The 18,076-nt window shown below is 59.2% G+C and overlaps 1 protein-coding gene across 6 annotated transcripts in view; it reads left to right on the plus strand.

Moving 5' to 3' along the window:
- TfAP-2 (transcription factor AP-2) overlaps nt 1-18,076 on the plus strand; it is a 109,393-nt gene that overhangs the window by 59,631 nt on the left and 31,686 nt on the right. For 5 of the 6 annotated variants that reach the window (XM_037229527.1, XM_037229525.1, XM_037229523.1 and 2 more), the window contains exons 2-3: nt 8,144-8,419; nt 11,155-11,292. In XM_037229527.1, coding sequence (XP_037085422.1) covers nt 8,144-8,419; nt 11,155-11,292 — 414 coding nt within the window. Of the gene's footprint in view, nt 1-3,246; nt 3,564-8,143; nt 8,420-11,154; nt 11,293-18,076 lie in introns of those variants that run through there. The other variant, XM_037229526.1, reaches the window with a different exon arrangement.

The raw sequence follows: 18,076 nt of genomic DNA on the forward strand, positions 1-18,076 counted from the left end.
GCGGGTTCCTCGGACCCGGGCTCTTCCCAGTCGAGAGCGGGTGACTCAGCGGGGCAGGAGCTGGTTCCTCGGACTCGGGCTCTTCCCAATCGAGAGCTGGTGGCTCATCGGGGCAGGAGCGGGTTCCTCGGACCCGGGCTCTTCCCAGTCGAGAGCTGGTGGTCCAGCGGAGCAGGAGCAGTTTCCTCGGACCCGGGCTCCTCCCAATCGAGAGCTGGTGGCTCATCGGGGCAGGAGCTGGTTCCTCGGAGGGCCCCATTTGGCGGCGGTGACTCACCGGCGGCCACGAGTGGCTGCTCTTCACGGAACGGAAGTCATCGGCGAATGCCGCGCCACTCAGCGCCTGCGGTGATTCACGGCCGGGCGACCCCGCTCGCGCCGGCGGCCCGGCGCTGGCCGCGGTACCGGCTCCCGGACAGACAGCCGGCACCTGGGAACCCGACGCCCCGCTGAGATAGCAACAACTCGTCAATCGGCGGCCTGTGAAGCGGCGGCGAGCGCGACGGCCGACCTGCTTCGTGGAGGCGGGATATCTTGGAACTCGACTTCCCTCGACTTTGATGGATCGGAGTAGGATGTTCTGTGGAAGCAGTGATGATGTAAAACGACTGGTGCGATGTGGGGAAAGATAACTCGTCGCCCAGAGGCGAACGAAGGTCCCGAAAGCCCGGTGCTCAAATACTCCTAATTCACGAGTGAAAATTTGACGACCCATTCAGAACATTCCATACATTTGACATCATCTGAGCTATTTCCCCTCATAGATTTCTGGCCTATTTCAGTCAACAGTCAGTCAGTATTTTGAAAGAGATACGCAATTCACATACACGGGCTACCGCCGACTCTAGCCATTTGTCAAATCTTCCTTTTTCTTAGCATGAGCGAGGCGTGAGCTGCAAGGGTATCGAATAAGAGCTGGAAGTCTCCAATTTTATGTGAATTATTAAAATCTTCACGAATGAATCAAACGTAACAAGTGTCTCAAACCGGCTGACAGATCTGCAATATTTTATGAATTGTGGAACCAGCTTCTAGCGTTATGAAGTCATACAAATATACTGAATGAGTTGAATGACTCGAACTGACTGTCAGCTTAGAGGAAGTGTTCCACATTTATATGGGGTTTTGAACTGAAATAGCCGTCTTGGAGACCTTTTAATGCTCTTCACAATCCTGCCCATCTCAAGACCTAAGCTCTAGTTTCCGAGCTACACGCCCGCGAAAATGGGAAAGGTATATCGAGGAAAGTCTTTCAGTCACAGTGGCATTCATGACGTCATAATAACGTCGATCAAATCCTGCCATTCTATAAGCCATGCGGTGATCAATGCCAAAAGATAAGGTTATTGAGGCGTTCATATCTGGCGTCCGTGAGCGTCATTTCAAGATACAACGGCCGTCAAATGACTATCAATCAATGTTGTGCAAGGTACGATGACGCAATGAAACCACGATGGATTAAGGAGCATATTTACTAAACAGAAAGTTTCACTGTCCAGAGCAGTCTTCCCACTTAAGAAGCATACCAACAATTTTAAGTGAGCTTGTTTCATCGTATCTGATGCTTGCCTCAATATCTTCAAATGTGAAACATTCCATTAAACACAGTTTTGCGAATGTTTCGAGTGCATCGAACCTGTCGAACCGGTTGTCAAACTAGATCTGTCTGTGAGTCGGTCCCGGGTACATTGGGGGGGGGGGGGGGAAGGGGGGCTGCGTGGCATCAGTCACGCGAAGGAACTAAGCCTCTCGTCGCCGCCCGCCGGCGCGGTCAGGTGCCGCGCATTGTGGTAGGCTGCACCCCACTGACGCAGGAGCTAGGTGGGCTTCTCTTCTGGCAGCAGATAGACTGGCGATAACATTTTAGCGATACAGCTTTGTTTCAACGTTGAACATCTTGGCCAAGACTTTGACGACGCAGTCACGATCGAAGGCGTGTTGTGGAAGATTGTTTAATCTCACAAGCCTCGCAGCCTTCCACAACAATCGGGGTCTCTTGCAATCCATGAATTTAAGTCGCTTTCATACATTAAGAGAGGTAGCGTTTCGCTGTGTCAAGTAACGCCACCCTTTAACACGGTTGTAAGCTGTTTACCTCGGCCGACGCCATAGAATGGTCTTCTGAACTGGAGTTGCTGAGTTTGTTGCATTATTTGGGACTCTGCTCTGACCAGAAATAGATGCTTCAGTTATTGTTTTAAACAGATGAAATTTACCTTCAGCTATTATGTATACAAGTACAACCTTTACCCATTATTCTTGTTTAGAAGCAGTGGTGTTGTTTTCAATTCAGTTGAAGGGGCTCCAGCTCCTATCCTCAGTTTCAGTTCCAGCCCACCCAAATTTGAGAAGAAAGTGAGTCAAATCCCATTCCCCGAAGGAGCCCGTTTGTTGGTATGTCTTGAAGTATGTATATGTATGTTTTTTGTGTATGTAGTTGCTGATTAGGTACAGTGCTCAGAATAAAAAAAATTCACTACTCGTTCCATGACGGATCGCTGTGCGAAGTCTGAATGTTGTCCTTAAATCATTTTGTAAAGTAGCACAGGGATAACCATGATTCAAGTGGCTTCAGTCTTATGTTTTCATTTAAAACAATTTAATGAACTGGAAAGAAGCAGGCCTATCAGTGTTGCTCAAAAGATTCCATCGTCCAAACGATATCTTGACAATTATTGGGAATAATAGACAGTGTTTTGAAATATATTTATGCATAAACGCCCATCAAAATGGTTAATACTGAGCTTTGCCCTCCACACAAGTTTGTTTTTGCCGCGGAATACAATCATGTAGGCATCTCATGACTCCCTCTTGACGCTTTTCAATACCACTTATTTCATAGAGCCCGGCGGCCGTTACGCGAGTACAAACTGGTCCTCATTCCACCTCATGGTCTTCGTGTTACGGTCAAACCGTGCGTTGCTTTGGCATCAGCTGTCGGATCGGCCGCCTATGCCCCACGGCCCCGGTTGCGCCGCTCTCGTCTTCCCAACACCTGTGTCCAGCGGTGCCGCGCCGTCCGCCGGTCAGGTGCGGCGGCGGGGGCGGGGGCAGGGGCGGTGCGTGAGCGCCCGCAGCGGTCAGCCAGTGCATCGCCCGCGGAAACCGCCCGCGGCCGCCGCCCGCCGCCCGCCGCCCGCCTGCCGCCGCCGCCGGCCGCCAGAGTCGCATGGCGCGTCCTCGGCACGGCACGGCGCGGCGGACAGCTCACCTGGCCCGGCTGGCGCGCGCGCTCCGCCCTCGCCTTCCGCTGCCGCGCCGTGGCGGCTCGCTCCCAGGTGCGCCGACAGTCGGCCCGCCGGCCCGGTAAAAACGCCCGCCCGCCCGCGCTCGGTGCCTGCCGCGGGAGACGACATTCTGCTCGCGGCGGCAGAAGGGCGGTTTTTTGGCGGCCGGCGCCGTCGGCGGCGCGACACGTGCTACAGTGGTCCGGTGGCACCGTGAGAGACCGTGACGTCCCGCCTGAACAGTGGTGACCGCGCGCTAGACGGTCCCCAGTGGTTTTGATGCAATTACATATGCTAGAAGACGGGGACATAAAAATGTCGGCAGCTTCGATTGAGGTGAGTGCGAGGACCGACAGGTCGACGTGATGTGCTGCAACGCAGTTATAGTGTCATAAAAGTCCACCCCGTGGGTAAACACGAAACTTCCCAGACCTCTACCCTCTGGCATGTAACAACCACTCGTTAAGAAAACAAAGTGCTTAACACTTGTCATTTTTTCTATCTCCATGTCGTTGCTCATTATGTGCATGGTAATACTGCACCTATATCCACATTCTTGTACCTATTCGAGACACTCTTTTGACACACACGAGACACACACAGTGGTCCTTAAAGGAAGCTTTTGTCGGATTGGCTCCCTTAAAAATCCGTTTGGGACAAATATTTAGAAAGTTATACTGCAATGTTCCGATGAGTAAAATGCCTTTTTGCTAGGAGCTCTTTTCTCCTAACACTATAATGACTACATTATTTTTGTTTTAACACCAGAGTCGATGGGAGGTGAAGAACCGGCAGATTGTCCTTGCATAACGGTTCCGTTCTAACCCATCGCGTTACCGACGAATCGCAAGGCGCAAAGGTCAAAAGGTTAGGTGTCCCGTGTTTGATGATTTTACTTTTTTGCTCGCTTTTCTGGTTATTGGCGAAACGTCTTGTGCATAACTTTTTGGTAGAACTTACTGCTTTAAGGGCTCTCTGGCTGGCAATATATTTTGGAAAATATGATCAAAATTTGTACCAAGAACGTTCAAAGCAAACCTGGTGCTAGGAACTGGTCGAAATCGCTTTTCACCATGACGAGGGTTGAATTAAACATCTCTTTATTCTGTTGTTTGACTAGAGCGTGCACATTTCGGAGCGAAAAACATTCAGAACGTGCCACGGGGTCTACGTTTTCCAGCCCGGCATCCTAACTATAGACGTGTTGGAGAGGCAAGATGATTACTTGCCTATGGTGATCACCACAATCGTAAGCTAACCATAACTATGAATATCAGCATGCTATAATTATAAACAATATATGTTTCATTCAAACGCCGCAAGAACCGGTGGCTAACATGCCTGTGTAAGTCCTGAGATTCAAAATCACCATAGCATTTCGCAAAACCTGAAACACTAATCATCACATGGGTCGTGGAAAAGCCAGTGTCAAGTGCAGTCAAAGTCTACTCAGTCGAAGTCAGGCAGTCTAAAAATTCCACAAGTCCATTCAAGAGAAGAGATGTGAGATGATAGGATGCACAGATTCATAATAGTAAGTGCTTTCTGTCTTGCAAATGGAGGAATTCTACAAGAAAAACAGTAAATGAGGTGAGACCAACATAAAACAAGAGGCGCAGTGTCATACGCAGACTGTGAATGCTCAGAGCCATGTCACGGAGCTTTGCTCCACCCGGGTTGTGTTCCTGCGCTATCATCCTACCGAAGAATATCCGGAGGCTTGGTGCTGGTAAAACGCGCTTGGGTCTGGGATTATTTTAGGATTTTGATATTTGACGCAGGTTTTCATTTAGTTGAGGAAAAATATTTGGCCATGCGCATCACTGTGCATTTATGTGTGTCATCGGTAGAGATATCGCTCATAGCTTATTCTTGCAGCTAACAAAACCCTTCCTTTTACGCCCGGGGTATCGGCGGCACATCATATTTGTTGACACGAAACCAGCGGCATTGTTCTGCGTCGCATTCGTGCGCGTGTCACCCACTTGCGCGTGAATCATTTGTCAAGGAGACAACTTCCTTTGAAACAATGTTCTTACAAACCATAACCATCTGCGAACGGAGGGCTCCCATTCCTGCCAGGAGCCCCCGGTTGTTAATCGTTGTTGATGGCTGCTTTCGCAACTGAAATTCAGCTAAAAGTCTTATTCATTTAACAACCCGTCTACGTCCGACTCGCACTGGGCCATAACGAGCTCATTGACACACTGGTATGCCTGCCCATAAATTTGGCTCCACCTGCAGCTCATGAGGCCCCTTACGATCGCACCCATGAATCACGTTCGGTTGAATCGCGCCGTTCGCAGGCTGACGGGCCGCTCGGCCGCCGTGCCGCCATCCACCCGACGCGGCCACCGGGCCGCGCGCCCTGCACGGGATAAAGTTATAGTGCGCGCCGCGGCGAGGCGCACTTTACAGCGCGGCGCCGAGCCCATCGTTACTGGTGCACACGGCCTGTGCTAAATAACCGAGCCGCGACAGAGCTGCAAATGAAAATTTGATGTATGCTTGGTAAAGCATATGTTCGCGATCCGCCCAGCGGGGCGCGGCGAGGTGTTATTTATAAAAGCGGCCGGCCGGACCGCGCCGGGATTAGCGGCGCTGTTGGCCGGCGCGGCGCGGCGGGGCGCCGACCGCGGCCCGCCATACCCTGTCTCTATTTAATGAGCCGCGATTTCATATTGATTGGTTTTCGATCTGTTGATACTGACGCGGCTGGAATACGCGATGAAAGGCGAGGGTGATGGCCGGGCGCCGGTGCGTCCGCCCGATGCGGGAGCGCCGCCGACTCGACGCACGCCGTCCTCATGGAGGGCATCTGCAGGCTGCTCGCAGCAGCCGAGCGCGCTCGCTCCCCTCTGCCCCGGTCGAAGAGCACATTTATTGGGCCTTATTTGGGAACGCGAGCTGCTCGCATTCGACTGGTGACCCGCTTTGAATTCGGCGCGCTGTGACAACAGTCCACAGTCGGGCAGGGAGCCGGGCCGGCCGTTTTTCCACACATTTGGGAAACGTGCTGGGAAGTGGCGGGCTCTCCGGTCCGGCAGCGCCGATATGAGAGCCGACAAGCGTCACAAGCTAGCTCATAAATTTTAAACATTTCTGACTGCGGCGTCTGGATCGGGCGGGCCTATCTGATCGCGCCAGCCTGGGCCGGGCTGGGCCAGGCCGGCGCGGCGGGCACACCTGTCACGGCTACGGCGGCCCTCTCCACGCCGGCCCCTCCGACGCCGTCGTAAACAGTAATCTTTTTGCCAAGTCAGGGCGGCAGGGGATGGAGCAGTCGACCCGGACCGGTCCCACCAGACCCACCGGCGGCGCGAGGGGGGGGGGGCCCACTGGCAGGTCGGCCGGGCTGGCTCGGCCGCGCAGCTCGGCGCCTCTGGGCAGGACCGGCTCGGCTGTTGTGGAGGGCGGGGGGCACTGGCAGGTCGGCCGGGCTGGCTCGGTCGCGCAGCCGGCACCTCTGGGCAGGACCGGCTCGGCTGTTGTGGAGGGCGGGGGCCGCTGGCGGGCGCCGGCGCCGTTCACGTCCGGCGAATCCGGGACGTGTTGGCTGGCTGGCGTCACCCCATGGCGCGGTTTTGCCGCCTGTTGGCGGTTTTGCCGCAAGCGCCATTTGGACACCGTCGCTGCAGGGGCACTGCGGACGCGGCGGCTGATGGCTTCGTGACCATCAGAGCACGAGACGACCGCCTGCGGACCGCTGGGACAACTCTCTCACTCGTGCAGGGTCCGATTACCGGGCTCGGTGCTTCGTGCCTGAGCGACATTTGCAGGAAATAGCCAGGACTGGGAAACAAGCAGGCGGTTTGCATACACAGCACCACACAATTACAGCCGAGTGGCCCCAGGCCAGGAGAACTCGTTGGCCGTCGCGACAGTACGCTGACTATTTGCTGACGATCTGCGTTATCGCTGTCGTTTGCGCTTTCCGAAAAACAGCGCAAGATACTGACAAGCAGATGCCAAGATCGCTGGTCTCTGCCAGAGAATGACCCCGATTTTGCATGCGCTTGCTGTCCATGCTAATGGTCTGCTGCAGGCGGAGACCACCTGTTGGCTTCAGGCGGCGTGCCAGAGCGTTGCCAGCGATCACACGAGCCGGCGCAACCCGCTCACCACATCGATTCATTTGGAATGCTAGCCGCTTATGTGTCTTTGCACGGGTCATTTCCCTTGAGCAGCTCCTTTCGCTGTGATTAATCACGGGACCCGCGTTGCGTCACTGGGTTTCGTTTTGCGGTCACCGTGCATACCGTTTGCCGTGAGGTGGGTCCTGCGGCACGTGATGGAAGATGTGCGGCGCCGAAGTTACGCCTTCGTCTTATAATGAAATATCATCGTCGTCAATCGTCTCATAATGCCTCCCGAAATTCTGGCCCACTTGAGACTTTTTCACGTCACGCACATTATACGACAGTGTCCGTCTTCATTTGCATCGATATCACGTACACATACACATACATACATACACATACACATACACATACACATACACATACATACATACATACATACACACACATGTGTATATATACATATATGTATGTATATATATATACATATATATATATATATATATATATATATATATATATATATATATAGATGGCGATTTCTTGCTAACCCGATATCATCACATCATGTAAGCGTTTCTGTGCCGCAAAATGAGTCGATATTTTGAGTTTCACGCTGCGGCGTTGTTGCAGAGATGCGCTCGAAACCGCTGTGCGCGGTTCAAGCACGCTATATAATATGTGTGTAGTGTATGTTCGGTCACGGCCGGCCTGTGTGGATGACTGTGTCGTCCCCACACCGTTGGTGCTCTCCGGGTGTTGGAAGCGAGGGGCGCGCCCGCGCTGGCGGCCCCGGGTCGGTCTCCGTCTGACGCGTCGCCCCGCCTTGTGTTGCAGGAGCGCGTGGGCAGCCACCCGTCCGGCATGGGCCCGATCACATCGCTGGCCGGCTCGCCGACGTTCAGCAGCTCCGGCCGGCTGGCGCACACGCCCTCCACCGACTTCCAGCCGCCCTACTTCCCGCCGCCCTACAACCCGGCCGCCACCGAGCAATTCCAGCTGCACCACGTCAACCCCAGCGAGGTGGCATACCAGCTGGGCAACAGCCTGCAGCACCAGGGCTACCCGGCGGCGCTAGGTCGCCGCGCCGATCCCGACGCCGTCTCCGTCAGCGTGAGTGACCCGGCGCGGGTCGGCCCGGCCCGGTCCGCCCGGTCCGCCCCGGTCCGCCCCGGTCCGACCCGACCCGACCCGACCCGACCCGACCGGATCCGACCCGCCCTGCTGTTCCAAGACGAAGTGGTCTGCAGATGGAGCCGCCTCTGCCGGCGTCCAAGGCTCCTTCGAGCCGGCCGTTGCAGATGAGCTTGTTCTGGCAGCCGCGCCCGAGGCCGTCAGCGGTGCGCCTGCCGCTCCTCACGCGTTCCGCCGCCCTGATGTCCCGATAACTGAGCCCCGGAACGCGCCGCTAGCCGATCGTGCCGCCCGTTATAAATATGAACGATGCGACTAAATTCGGTGCTTCATGATGCGCGTCGGTCGCGGCATTCTAATTAGGTAAATTACGAGCGGCGAGATGAAGGGATCACACTCCTGATGGGCATGTATGCGACGTGCGGCGCGGCGTGCGAGCGCTGCGTGCGGCGCCCGTTCGGCCGGTCCAGGCCTCTCTCGTCGAGCCGCGTCGAGAGCTGATTATCAGCTCGCTGTGCGCACCGGCCTGAAGAGCGCATACACATTCTGACTGGACAAACGCCCAGTCGGATCGCCGGTTGAATACGGCTGCCTTCGTCGCCGCAGTTTCTATTTGAGAGCGTGACGCGGCCGTTCCCAAGTGGCGAAGCATTGGCCTCACTCGGCCGGCCGATAGCGGTAGAAAAATAGCCACGCGGCAATTGGGCCTATTTGCACAGCCTGCCATGCAATTGGATTCGGGTTAGGCAGGGGCAGCCGCGGCCTCTGCAAATATCCGCCTGGTAGTGGCCGGCTGCAGCGCACCCGTCGCAGGAGGCATCGCACGCGCACGCGTCGGAGGAGGGTGGTCGTCGCAACACGCGCCCGTCGGAGGAGGGTGGTCCACACATGCACGTCCGTCGCATACGCGATACATTCGCGATGCACTCGCGGAGGGAGGGATGCGCCACCTACCAGGCGCCGACACCGTCCTGCCTTCCCGTCAGGTGGGCGTCGGCACCCGTCGAAGGGAGGATGTCGGTAGCAGTTGGAGAATGGTGTCTGTGGAGTCCCGGGCGCGTGGCATCAATCGCGACTGAGGCGCGAGGGGAACGCTGAACAACGACCAGTTAACGGCCATTTCGAGCCAGCTGGCAGACCTACAGGAGCGAAGCAAGGCAGAAAACGTCGGATGCGCTGCTAACGTCTATGTTTTTCTATGTGTCATGCGGTGCGCAAAACAGGTACATCTGCTGTGCGCGATATCTGTTGTGAGACAGCTATTTTATCCTGTTGAATGTGGCACTCGCTCCTCCGCGTGCTCTCCGTGTGTCCCAGCTGTTCCTGCAACATTTTGCGTTCCCAAGAATCTTGAACAAGACACGGTGCAGCTTCAGTAACATCCTCACAAAAATAAACCCTGTCACTGACTGCTGACCTCTCATATCTTGACGCCACCCCACCTGCCCTGTCCTGACAGACTTGCAAATAAGCGCAGCATAATAATCGAAAGCGGCTGGGAAGCGCCGCACGCTGCGCGGGTCGCGCGAGCCGCTGACGTGCCAACCGAGACGCCTCCAGTCGTTATGTAAGCCCGCATAAAAAGCCGCCACCTGGCCGGCCGGGGTCAGGGGTCGGCCGTCGGGTCACCGCTTAAAAAGGCGAATGAATGGACGCCGGCCGGCCGGCAGACCGGCCGCTGACAGGCCGCGTGGCACGTGGCGGCGGCGCAGCTGGACACCGCCGGCCGCCGGCGCACTCGAGGCGCCAGCGGCCGCGCGCGCACCAGCCGGCCGGTCCGCAGGCGGGCCAGCTCCACTTGGTGACATCTTGCCAGCCACCGCGAGCATCTGGTTTCGCGCCGAGCTAGTCAAGCCGGTAGCGATGTCTCGTTCACCCGGTTTGAGCGCAATCCGAGTCAGTGCGGCAATCCGACCGGCTTTGCCGGCTTTTCGTGGAACTACTCGCACAGTGCCGGTCAGACGGGCACGCTACCGGGCTGGCCTCTCGGGGAATCCCCTCCTTTCACGTGGGCCGGGTCTGGAAGCGGTGAATCCACGGAAGTTGTCCGACAGAGCCTGCCATTTCACCGAGGTCCACCACTGGGATCTTATCAGGCGATGTCTGGCTTGGAGTCTAGCCGGGGAGCTGCCGCCGGCTGCTCCAAGCGCTGGAGCCACTACGTCGCCCGGCTCGTGACCCACCAGCGCCCAGCGCTCGTCGTGGGAGTATTGTGCCGGCCCTCGGGCTGGCCGCCGGCGTCTCGCCCGCCTCCGCTGCCAGCTGGCGCGGCGGTGCTCGGGGCCGGCTGGAACTGCGCGTCTTAGCCGGCTGGCCGGGTCCTCCCCGCAGGCCGGCACGAGCTCAGCTGGTGCCCTGCGGCGGAGGCGGCGGCAGCGGCGCTCTGACCGACCGCCTACCACCGTCCGCTGCTGTCCAGCTAGTTACGCTGACGGGCAGAACGGTGTTCCCTTCAAAACAGAAAACTAGTAACGTTTAGCAAGTGGGAATGCAAAATGTTACGCATTGTATGTAATCTAACGCACCAATGATTCAATGTCTTACTGTCTTGACCCGTCGTGAGTGCTCCCCTCTCGTAAGTTCTCGTGGAGAGCGTGCTTGCCAACATAACCAACAGACGCGCAATTTGTACCACTGACCATTTCAGCGACGGCATGCGCCCCTATCAGCGATAAATCGGTGGCGCCGGCTGACGGGCGCGCGTGGTGTTTCAGGCGGCCAACGCGCACATGTACGACACGTCACGGTACATGACGCGGCCGGAGACGGTGCTGATGCGGGCCGGACACGTGCTGGACGGCCAGGAGGCGATCGTCATCCCCAACCCGATCCACACCATGGACGACGGACAGGTGAGCGCGCGCGGGCCGACGGCCGGCCGTCGCGCCGGGCGAACGCCGCCGTCCACGCGGCCGGCGTCCGGAGCGGCGCGAGCCGGCGCGCAGCCCGCAGCAGGCCGCCGCGGTGCTCCGGTCAACCGCGCTGGGCTGGCGCGCTGCGAGATCGAGCGCTGCGGTCCCGACACGCTGCATGACTGGCTCTGGCATGACCGCTGGAGACCACCCGCGATTTTCCCGCGATTTTCTGGGCGCGATTCGGTGGACGGCGACGGGCTGATCAGTGGCGCCGCCGTCCGGTCAGAGGTCGCTCAGGCGGGGGGGGGGGGGGAGGGGGTATGCGTCACGGCTGACGTGCTCATGTGCATGGCGCAGTGCACCCTGACGAGGCAAACCAAAGCTAACTCACGCTCGTGAATCACGCACTGTTCCTCGAGCATAAGAATTTCATACCGCACGCGCCTTGTCTGTGACTTGCTGGTCCTGGCGTGCAGTGACTTGCCGGCGCGCCGCGGCGTGTGGTAAGGCTGTTGAGGCTGGTGGCTCCGAGAGGCCTGACCCCGCCATCCTGCAGTGTGGCGTAAAATCCACCGCTGACGTCACGGCCTCACGGCACACTTGCCCAGTGCCTAGCTACAACACAAACGCCGGCAGTAAACGTAATTGACGCCGGCCCGACGGGACGCGGAAATTAAAACCATTTTGTTACCGTCGCTCTTCAATGGATAATGGTGCTCCATTATATTGAGGCCGTTTGATTGTTGTCAGTTGGCGCGTACCCGAACTGCAGGTTTTACCGCCTGGCCGGGCGTAAAACGTGAGTTACGGCGACACGCGGCCGGCGCGCGGTCGGCGACATGCAGCCGCGCTTCTGCCGCGGCCGCGCCACAATGGCCAGCCTGTGTGGCGGCCGCGCCGGGGCCGCCGCCGGCCGCGTGTGACCGCTACCGGGGCGCGCCCCCCGCCGGCGCGCCGCCGCCGGAGAGCGTTACGAGCGCGCCGGGCCGTAAAGCGACGCGGCCGGTCGTCGCGGGACGGCGGCGGCCGGCGGTGCCGGGGTCGGAAGGCACGGTCACCGGCCGGCCACCGCCTGTCCGGCCTGTTATCGGCGCCTGTACTCAGCCCGCTGTCGTGTGAACAGGCCGCAGCGGGATAGCAGATGGTGAGCGAGGCGGACTCGGATGCTGCTGCAGCGCCAATGCAGTGGTCAAGGTGTGTCAAGGGTGTGAGAGGACATACTCGAAGGAACAACGGCGGACTTTTGGGCATGATGCAAATGCGAAGGCTGTAGAATGGTCCACCGCTGTGATGTAGCTGCTCACCTTAATATGTATGGAAATCTATAAGAGTGCATAGCTTGTGTCGAAGAGAGCAGAGTTCAAACGACGCAGAGACGTAGTTTTGCAAAACGGGTCGGGACTGAACATTGAAAAATGCCCAAACCTGTCTCGCAAGATGACGACAAATTGGTCTCGTACCGGCATTGACCCACTTAATTCTCCGAAACTGATTCTGGGGGACTGGAGCACAAGTTACCGACGGGTCTGAAGCCCCTCAGCGGAAAAACTGCACTCCTCAAAGGCCGCTTGATAATGTCACGCATAGCCCACAGGTTGCATGATCGCAGCTTTTGCTACAGTTTTAAGCAACCATGAAGTGCTTCCGATGCAGTTTAATAGGGCTACGAAGCACCAAACCTTACGCCGTTCGCTCACTTATAGGATGGGATGGTTGATGCTTATTAAGAACGGTTGCTGCTGGGAGCGTCCTGGTTTGTATAGGATAACAGGAATGTTCCGTAGCTGATCGCCGAGATTGGAGTGGATTTGTCGTGGGCTTAGTTCAATCTAGACGTGATTATTCCAGCAGATTAAGCAGCCAGCGGAGCGGACAGACAGGTGTACATTGTCGCGTTTCTCTTTTTCTACGCTCTTTGCCCATCGAACTCAGCGCAAACAAACCAGGCATCGATCCGGGCGCTCAATTATCCCGCGCGACGTCCAACCGGCGTCGTCCGTGAAAACATCCGTTTTCTGCTCTGCATGAGAACGACAGGGGCATAATTTTGTCGAGCAACGGGGCGTTCCAAACTATGAGAACCAACGCTCCGTGTGTACGAAGCCCTTCATAGACGGCGAACGGAGCCGACGGACAGGTGACGTCACTCGCCCGGTGTGCGTCGGTCGTCGAGTTCTCACGTGATTACGGCTTTCGGTGCATCAACCTTAGAGTGGGTGCGCCGCGCGGCCGCAAACGCACCCGTCATTAGGCGCATTTGCATGGGAAAAGTGTAACTGTTTGCGTATTTGGACGCGGCCAAATAGGGCGCGGCGACGTCTTTCGATACGATTAGCGGTCTGGCGCGATTTAATTACGCCCGCTGCTGGGACGCCGCTTTCCCAGGCTTTTCGCTGACGCGAATTTTAATCGATTTCGGATCGGCGCCTGGCCGGCTCGCTGGCCGCGCGCGGGGCGCGGGGGTCGCGGGAGGGGGTGACGTCATTGGCGCGGGCGCGGGGTCACGCCGCGGCGGAGGTCGCGGCGGAAATTGTCTGAGTGACCTCCGCTGATGACGGCGGCCCGTACGCCGAACGCGCAGCGGAGCTCATTACGCGGTGTAACTGCGTTCCGGGAACGACCGCGGCGCCTCTTGATTCATCGGACGGGTATTTATGTTTTCGTCGAGTGGTGATGGTGTGGTAGTGGAGCGTGTGGATAGGGGGGGGGGGGGGGGCAGTAACAATCCGGGCGGCCTATGACGCCCGCGCACCGCGCCGTGGTAAAAACGCCGACCGCCAGCAGATGCCGACACGTCTCCGCCGCGCGCCGTGCAAAAATCCCGCCTCCGGTTTTTACCGAATGAATGTGGAAGGCGTGGCCCGGCAGCAGTCTCAAGGTGATGTTTTTGTTAGCCGAGTACGCACCGGCGTGCTACACATACATTACAAGCGGAACAAAAGCGTCAGGTCAGCAGAGGCGGGGCCGGCGTCAGCGGCCGGGCCGAGCGGCTGTGGAGCGGCGGAACAGTGTCTCCAGCGCGGACATCGGTTACCAAGCGAGCTGCCGACCGCGGCAGGTGCACCGCGCGTCAGCTGGCGGCCGCCAATCAGATGGAGCTTTGCATGTCGGCCAATCGCGACAGCCGTCACCGCTCGGCCCGTGAGAACGGAGCCCGGCGCAGAGGTGCCGGCGTGCCCCTTTGTGGGTCATCCGGCTGCCGAGCGGCTGCTGTGTGGCGCTTTTAGCATGTTAATCCGCCGGCGCAGCGACCCTGCCACCATCTCGCGGAGGCCGCCGCCGCCCGCGACGCCGCTTGCGCAAGAATTAAATGTCATTATCGTAAAATCCGGAGCGACGGTCCTGCAACGGGACTCTGCCCACGGTCTATATATTAGGCCGGGGCGCGGCCCGGCCTGCAGATGCGAGCCCCGTGAGCTGAGCGCCGCGCGACGGAGCAGGGCCACTTTCGGTCCGGTTGTCCGTGACCGGAGCAGGACGCCCGGCGACCGGGCGTGTGCCACTCCTCGGACCACTCTCAAATTGGCCATGAACGACGATGGCTATCTGCCGGAGTGTGACGGCGACGCAGCTGGGTGCAGGCAGGCAAAGCGATCGCTCTCTGGCAGACCTGGATATAATCAGAATATGTCGGTTGGGCTGCCTTGAAAGGCTTTGGTCGGCCGCGCCCGCGTCGGGCCGCTGATGAGATCGGCCCGGCCGCGGCCGTAGCTCTCCGCCCGCTCCGCTCGCGCGCTCGCTGGCTCGGCCCGCTTCTCTGCTCGCTCTCGTCGTCCTCTGGCCGGCCTCCTCGCGCCCCTGCTGCGGCCGACAGCGCGGCGGCGTCAGCGGCGCTTTTGCGCCAGTCGACGTGCGAGCCTGCCGCGCGCTCGCAAGCACTCGCGCGCTGTGACGTCACCACGTCGCGGATCGCTGGAGAAACTCGGACGGAGCGCTCGCGCGGTTTTGATACATTGGTGAAACCTGTCCGGTTTACTGCCATCTGGACAGCGCTTGATGGCCGGCTGCGGTCAGCAGGGCCGTTCTCGGCGCGGCGGCGACGTTTGTGGCGCGCGCCGATTCCCATGTTGTCGGCGATGTTTCGTGCGACGACGCGCGCGATTGACGCCAGTGTGTCAGGCGGGACTGACAAGCCGGCCGCCGCCGCACTCGCGGCACGGGAGCGCGGACAGCGCTGCCGGCACCACATCGCTGAACGGGCCCGCCGTAGCCGGACGGTCTCCGCTCGCTCCATCGGCCGCTCCCGCCGGCCCGCCGTTGCCGGGTCGGGTGACCGAGCCGGTGTTCTGCGCTGGTGTCCGAGCGGGGCGGGAGGCTGACTCGCTTCGCCGTCCGGCCGGAGTGAGATGGAGGCGGCGCGCGGCCGGGGCGGGCGAGGGAGAGGCCCGTCCGCCCTGATTGACACCAGCCACGCCGCGCCATGGTGGGTCCCGCCCGACCAGCCGCCTCAGAATTAATGGTCGAACGCGGGGGCGGGGCGTAGCGAGTGGCGATCGCACTCCTCATCGGCGGCCGCCGTCGGCCCTGCCGGCCAGCTACACGAGCGGCGCGCAAGTTCAGCTTCCAGCTGAAGCTAGGTTTTGCGCTACACGCCGCTGTCACGTTGTTATTTATGAAGACCGACAGAGACGGCGCTGACCTAGGAGCGGTCGCGCACGTCTTCTGGGCCTCGTTTGTGGCGTTGGAGCTCACCACTGTGCTGTGAATTCCTTCTCACCTGCCAAGCAAGTGCTGGTGGCGATGGCGTCTCGCCGGGGCGAGCGTTTCCTTCAAAGTCACTTGGAAACATGCAGATTTTGGTTCAGTTCTTTCTAAGCAGTGAGTATGGGCCCGATACATTTTAAAACATGGGAGAGGAGGGGGAGGGAGGGAGAGGTCCACAAGTGTAATGGCACCATAACCATTACAAACCATCCCTCCGAGTGACATCGGTCGCAGGTCCGTCCTCTGTGCGAGAGACTCGTCCTTTCCGTTCGTCTCCTTACGGGACTCGTCCTCCTCGTCCGTATCCTCGTGGGGCTCGTCTGCTCCGTCCGTTCCCTCGCACGACTCGTCCTCCCCGTCCGTCCCTTCGCGGGACTCGGCCGGGTCACTGGCAGCTCATTAGCCGACGGGCCGCGGCGTGTTCAGCTAATCGCGCCGTATCGCGCCGATATCGCCACTTGTCGCCCGAACGTGAGCGCCGTCGCGGCGGAGCAGCGTTGGCTACGGAGGGGCGGGGGAGAGTATCTGGCCGGCCATCGGCGGCGGCGGCCATCGCTATGGCGGGCCCCGTCCTCGACTGACCGACCGGCGGGCCCGGGACGGGGCCAGCCGTCGCCAGCTGGACGGCTGCGGCGCTAGTCATTGATGCGCATATAAATTCGCGGCGACCGATCACAGTCGGTGCGACGAACGGACGTCGTTTGCCATCTAGCGTTCGTGGTCGGCTCGAATACGCCAACCGTGGCGCCACTTATGGTTAAACCCACTATGCAGTGAATCACGCAAGGCAGCACCTCACGGGCTTCGTCCCGGCGACCCCGTCTAAATACGGGCGCAGGGAGGAGCCGGTTCTGTCCGGTCGCGCCTCCCGATCGGTAGTGGACGACAGCGGGTCAGTCTCCTAAGATCGCACCAGCCCTCACAATAATTGCTTTATGGGAGCGGGCCGAGCGCGCGGGCCGACCGCTCCGGTTTATGAGTATGTGACCACCATTTTTGTGCGGCGCTCTCGGCACATCAAAGCGCGCGGCCGCCGTCGCGCCGTTGAGACGGCCGGACGCAGCGTCCGAGATGCGCCGGTGAGATACCGGGAGCCGGCGGAGCGTGGCTCCTGTCACGACCGCCGGCTCCACGTGCGCCGGCCGGACACGACCTGGCGCCGGCCGTTCGTTCACCAACTGCAGCGTACGAATCCAGCCGGCCGCCTGACAGCCGTCGCTCACAGGCTCTAGTCAGTTGATAAAGATGGGCTAGGCTCCAGTCACTAACTCAGCGACCATTTCTGTACCTTTACTAATAAAAAAGCTACAATTTCAGTGATAAACAATCTACAGCTGCGGAGGCTAGCCTGACCTTCTGCGAGGCGCCGATGGGGCAAGCCCACCGCTCCGATGCTTGCCCTCGCCCCCGGCTGGGATCGTATCTTCACCCGCTGCTCCCACGCTAATGTGCTGCAACACATTGGGCCTGGCGGAGGCAGATGAAGGGCCGGCCCGCCGCCTCGGCTCGCATCTGATGTGTATACATTTGCGAACGCAGCGCCGTAAACGGCCGCAATGTCAATACACCTCTGACGAGGTTCCGACGAGAAAATAAACAGGACAAAGCGCAAAATGGGCTTCTGTTAGTGGGCGCGCGTAAATAAACACGCGCGGTCGGCGTGGCTGCAACTCGATACGGCCAATAAACGGGGGTGCTCGTGCGGTGCGGTTGTGGGCCAGCGCCGGATGCACCCGGCGTCGGGTCGGGCGGGCGGTGGGCCCGCCCCGGTCCAACCGCGGTCCGTCAGCGCGAGGCGGGCGGCTCCGGTCGGGGCATCGGCGCCGGCGCGGGGCGAGCACGTCAGGCCGCCGTCCGCCCGCTGCCCACGGCCGACCACCAGAAGCCGTGTATCCGAGGCGGCGGTTGATTGTGTTCCGATGGTATCACCGGGAGCGGGCATTAATTAAAGCATTCCTGGCCGGGCCTCGCCTCGGCGTCGGCGGCGCCGGCCGGCGCGGCCGACGCCCATGATTGACAGATCTATTCCCACGTGCCGGCTGCCGGCAGATGAGCATGCTGACCGGCGGCGGCAAGA

Source organism: Pollicipes pollicipes, unplaced genomic scaffold (genome assembly GCF_011947565.3).
Source record: "Pollicipes pollicipes isolate AB1234 unplaced genomic scaffold, Ppol_2.1 Scaffold_6138;HRSCAF=7277_pilon_pilon_pilon, whole genome shotgun sequence".
NCBI lineage: Eukaryota > Metazoa > Arthropoda > Thecostraca > Pollicipedomorpha > Pollicipedidae > Pollicipes > Pollicipes pollicipes.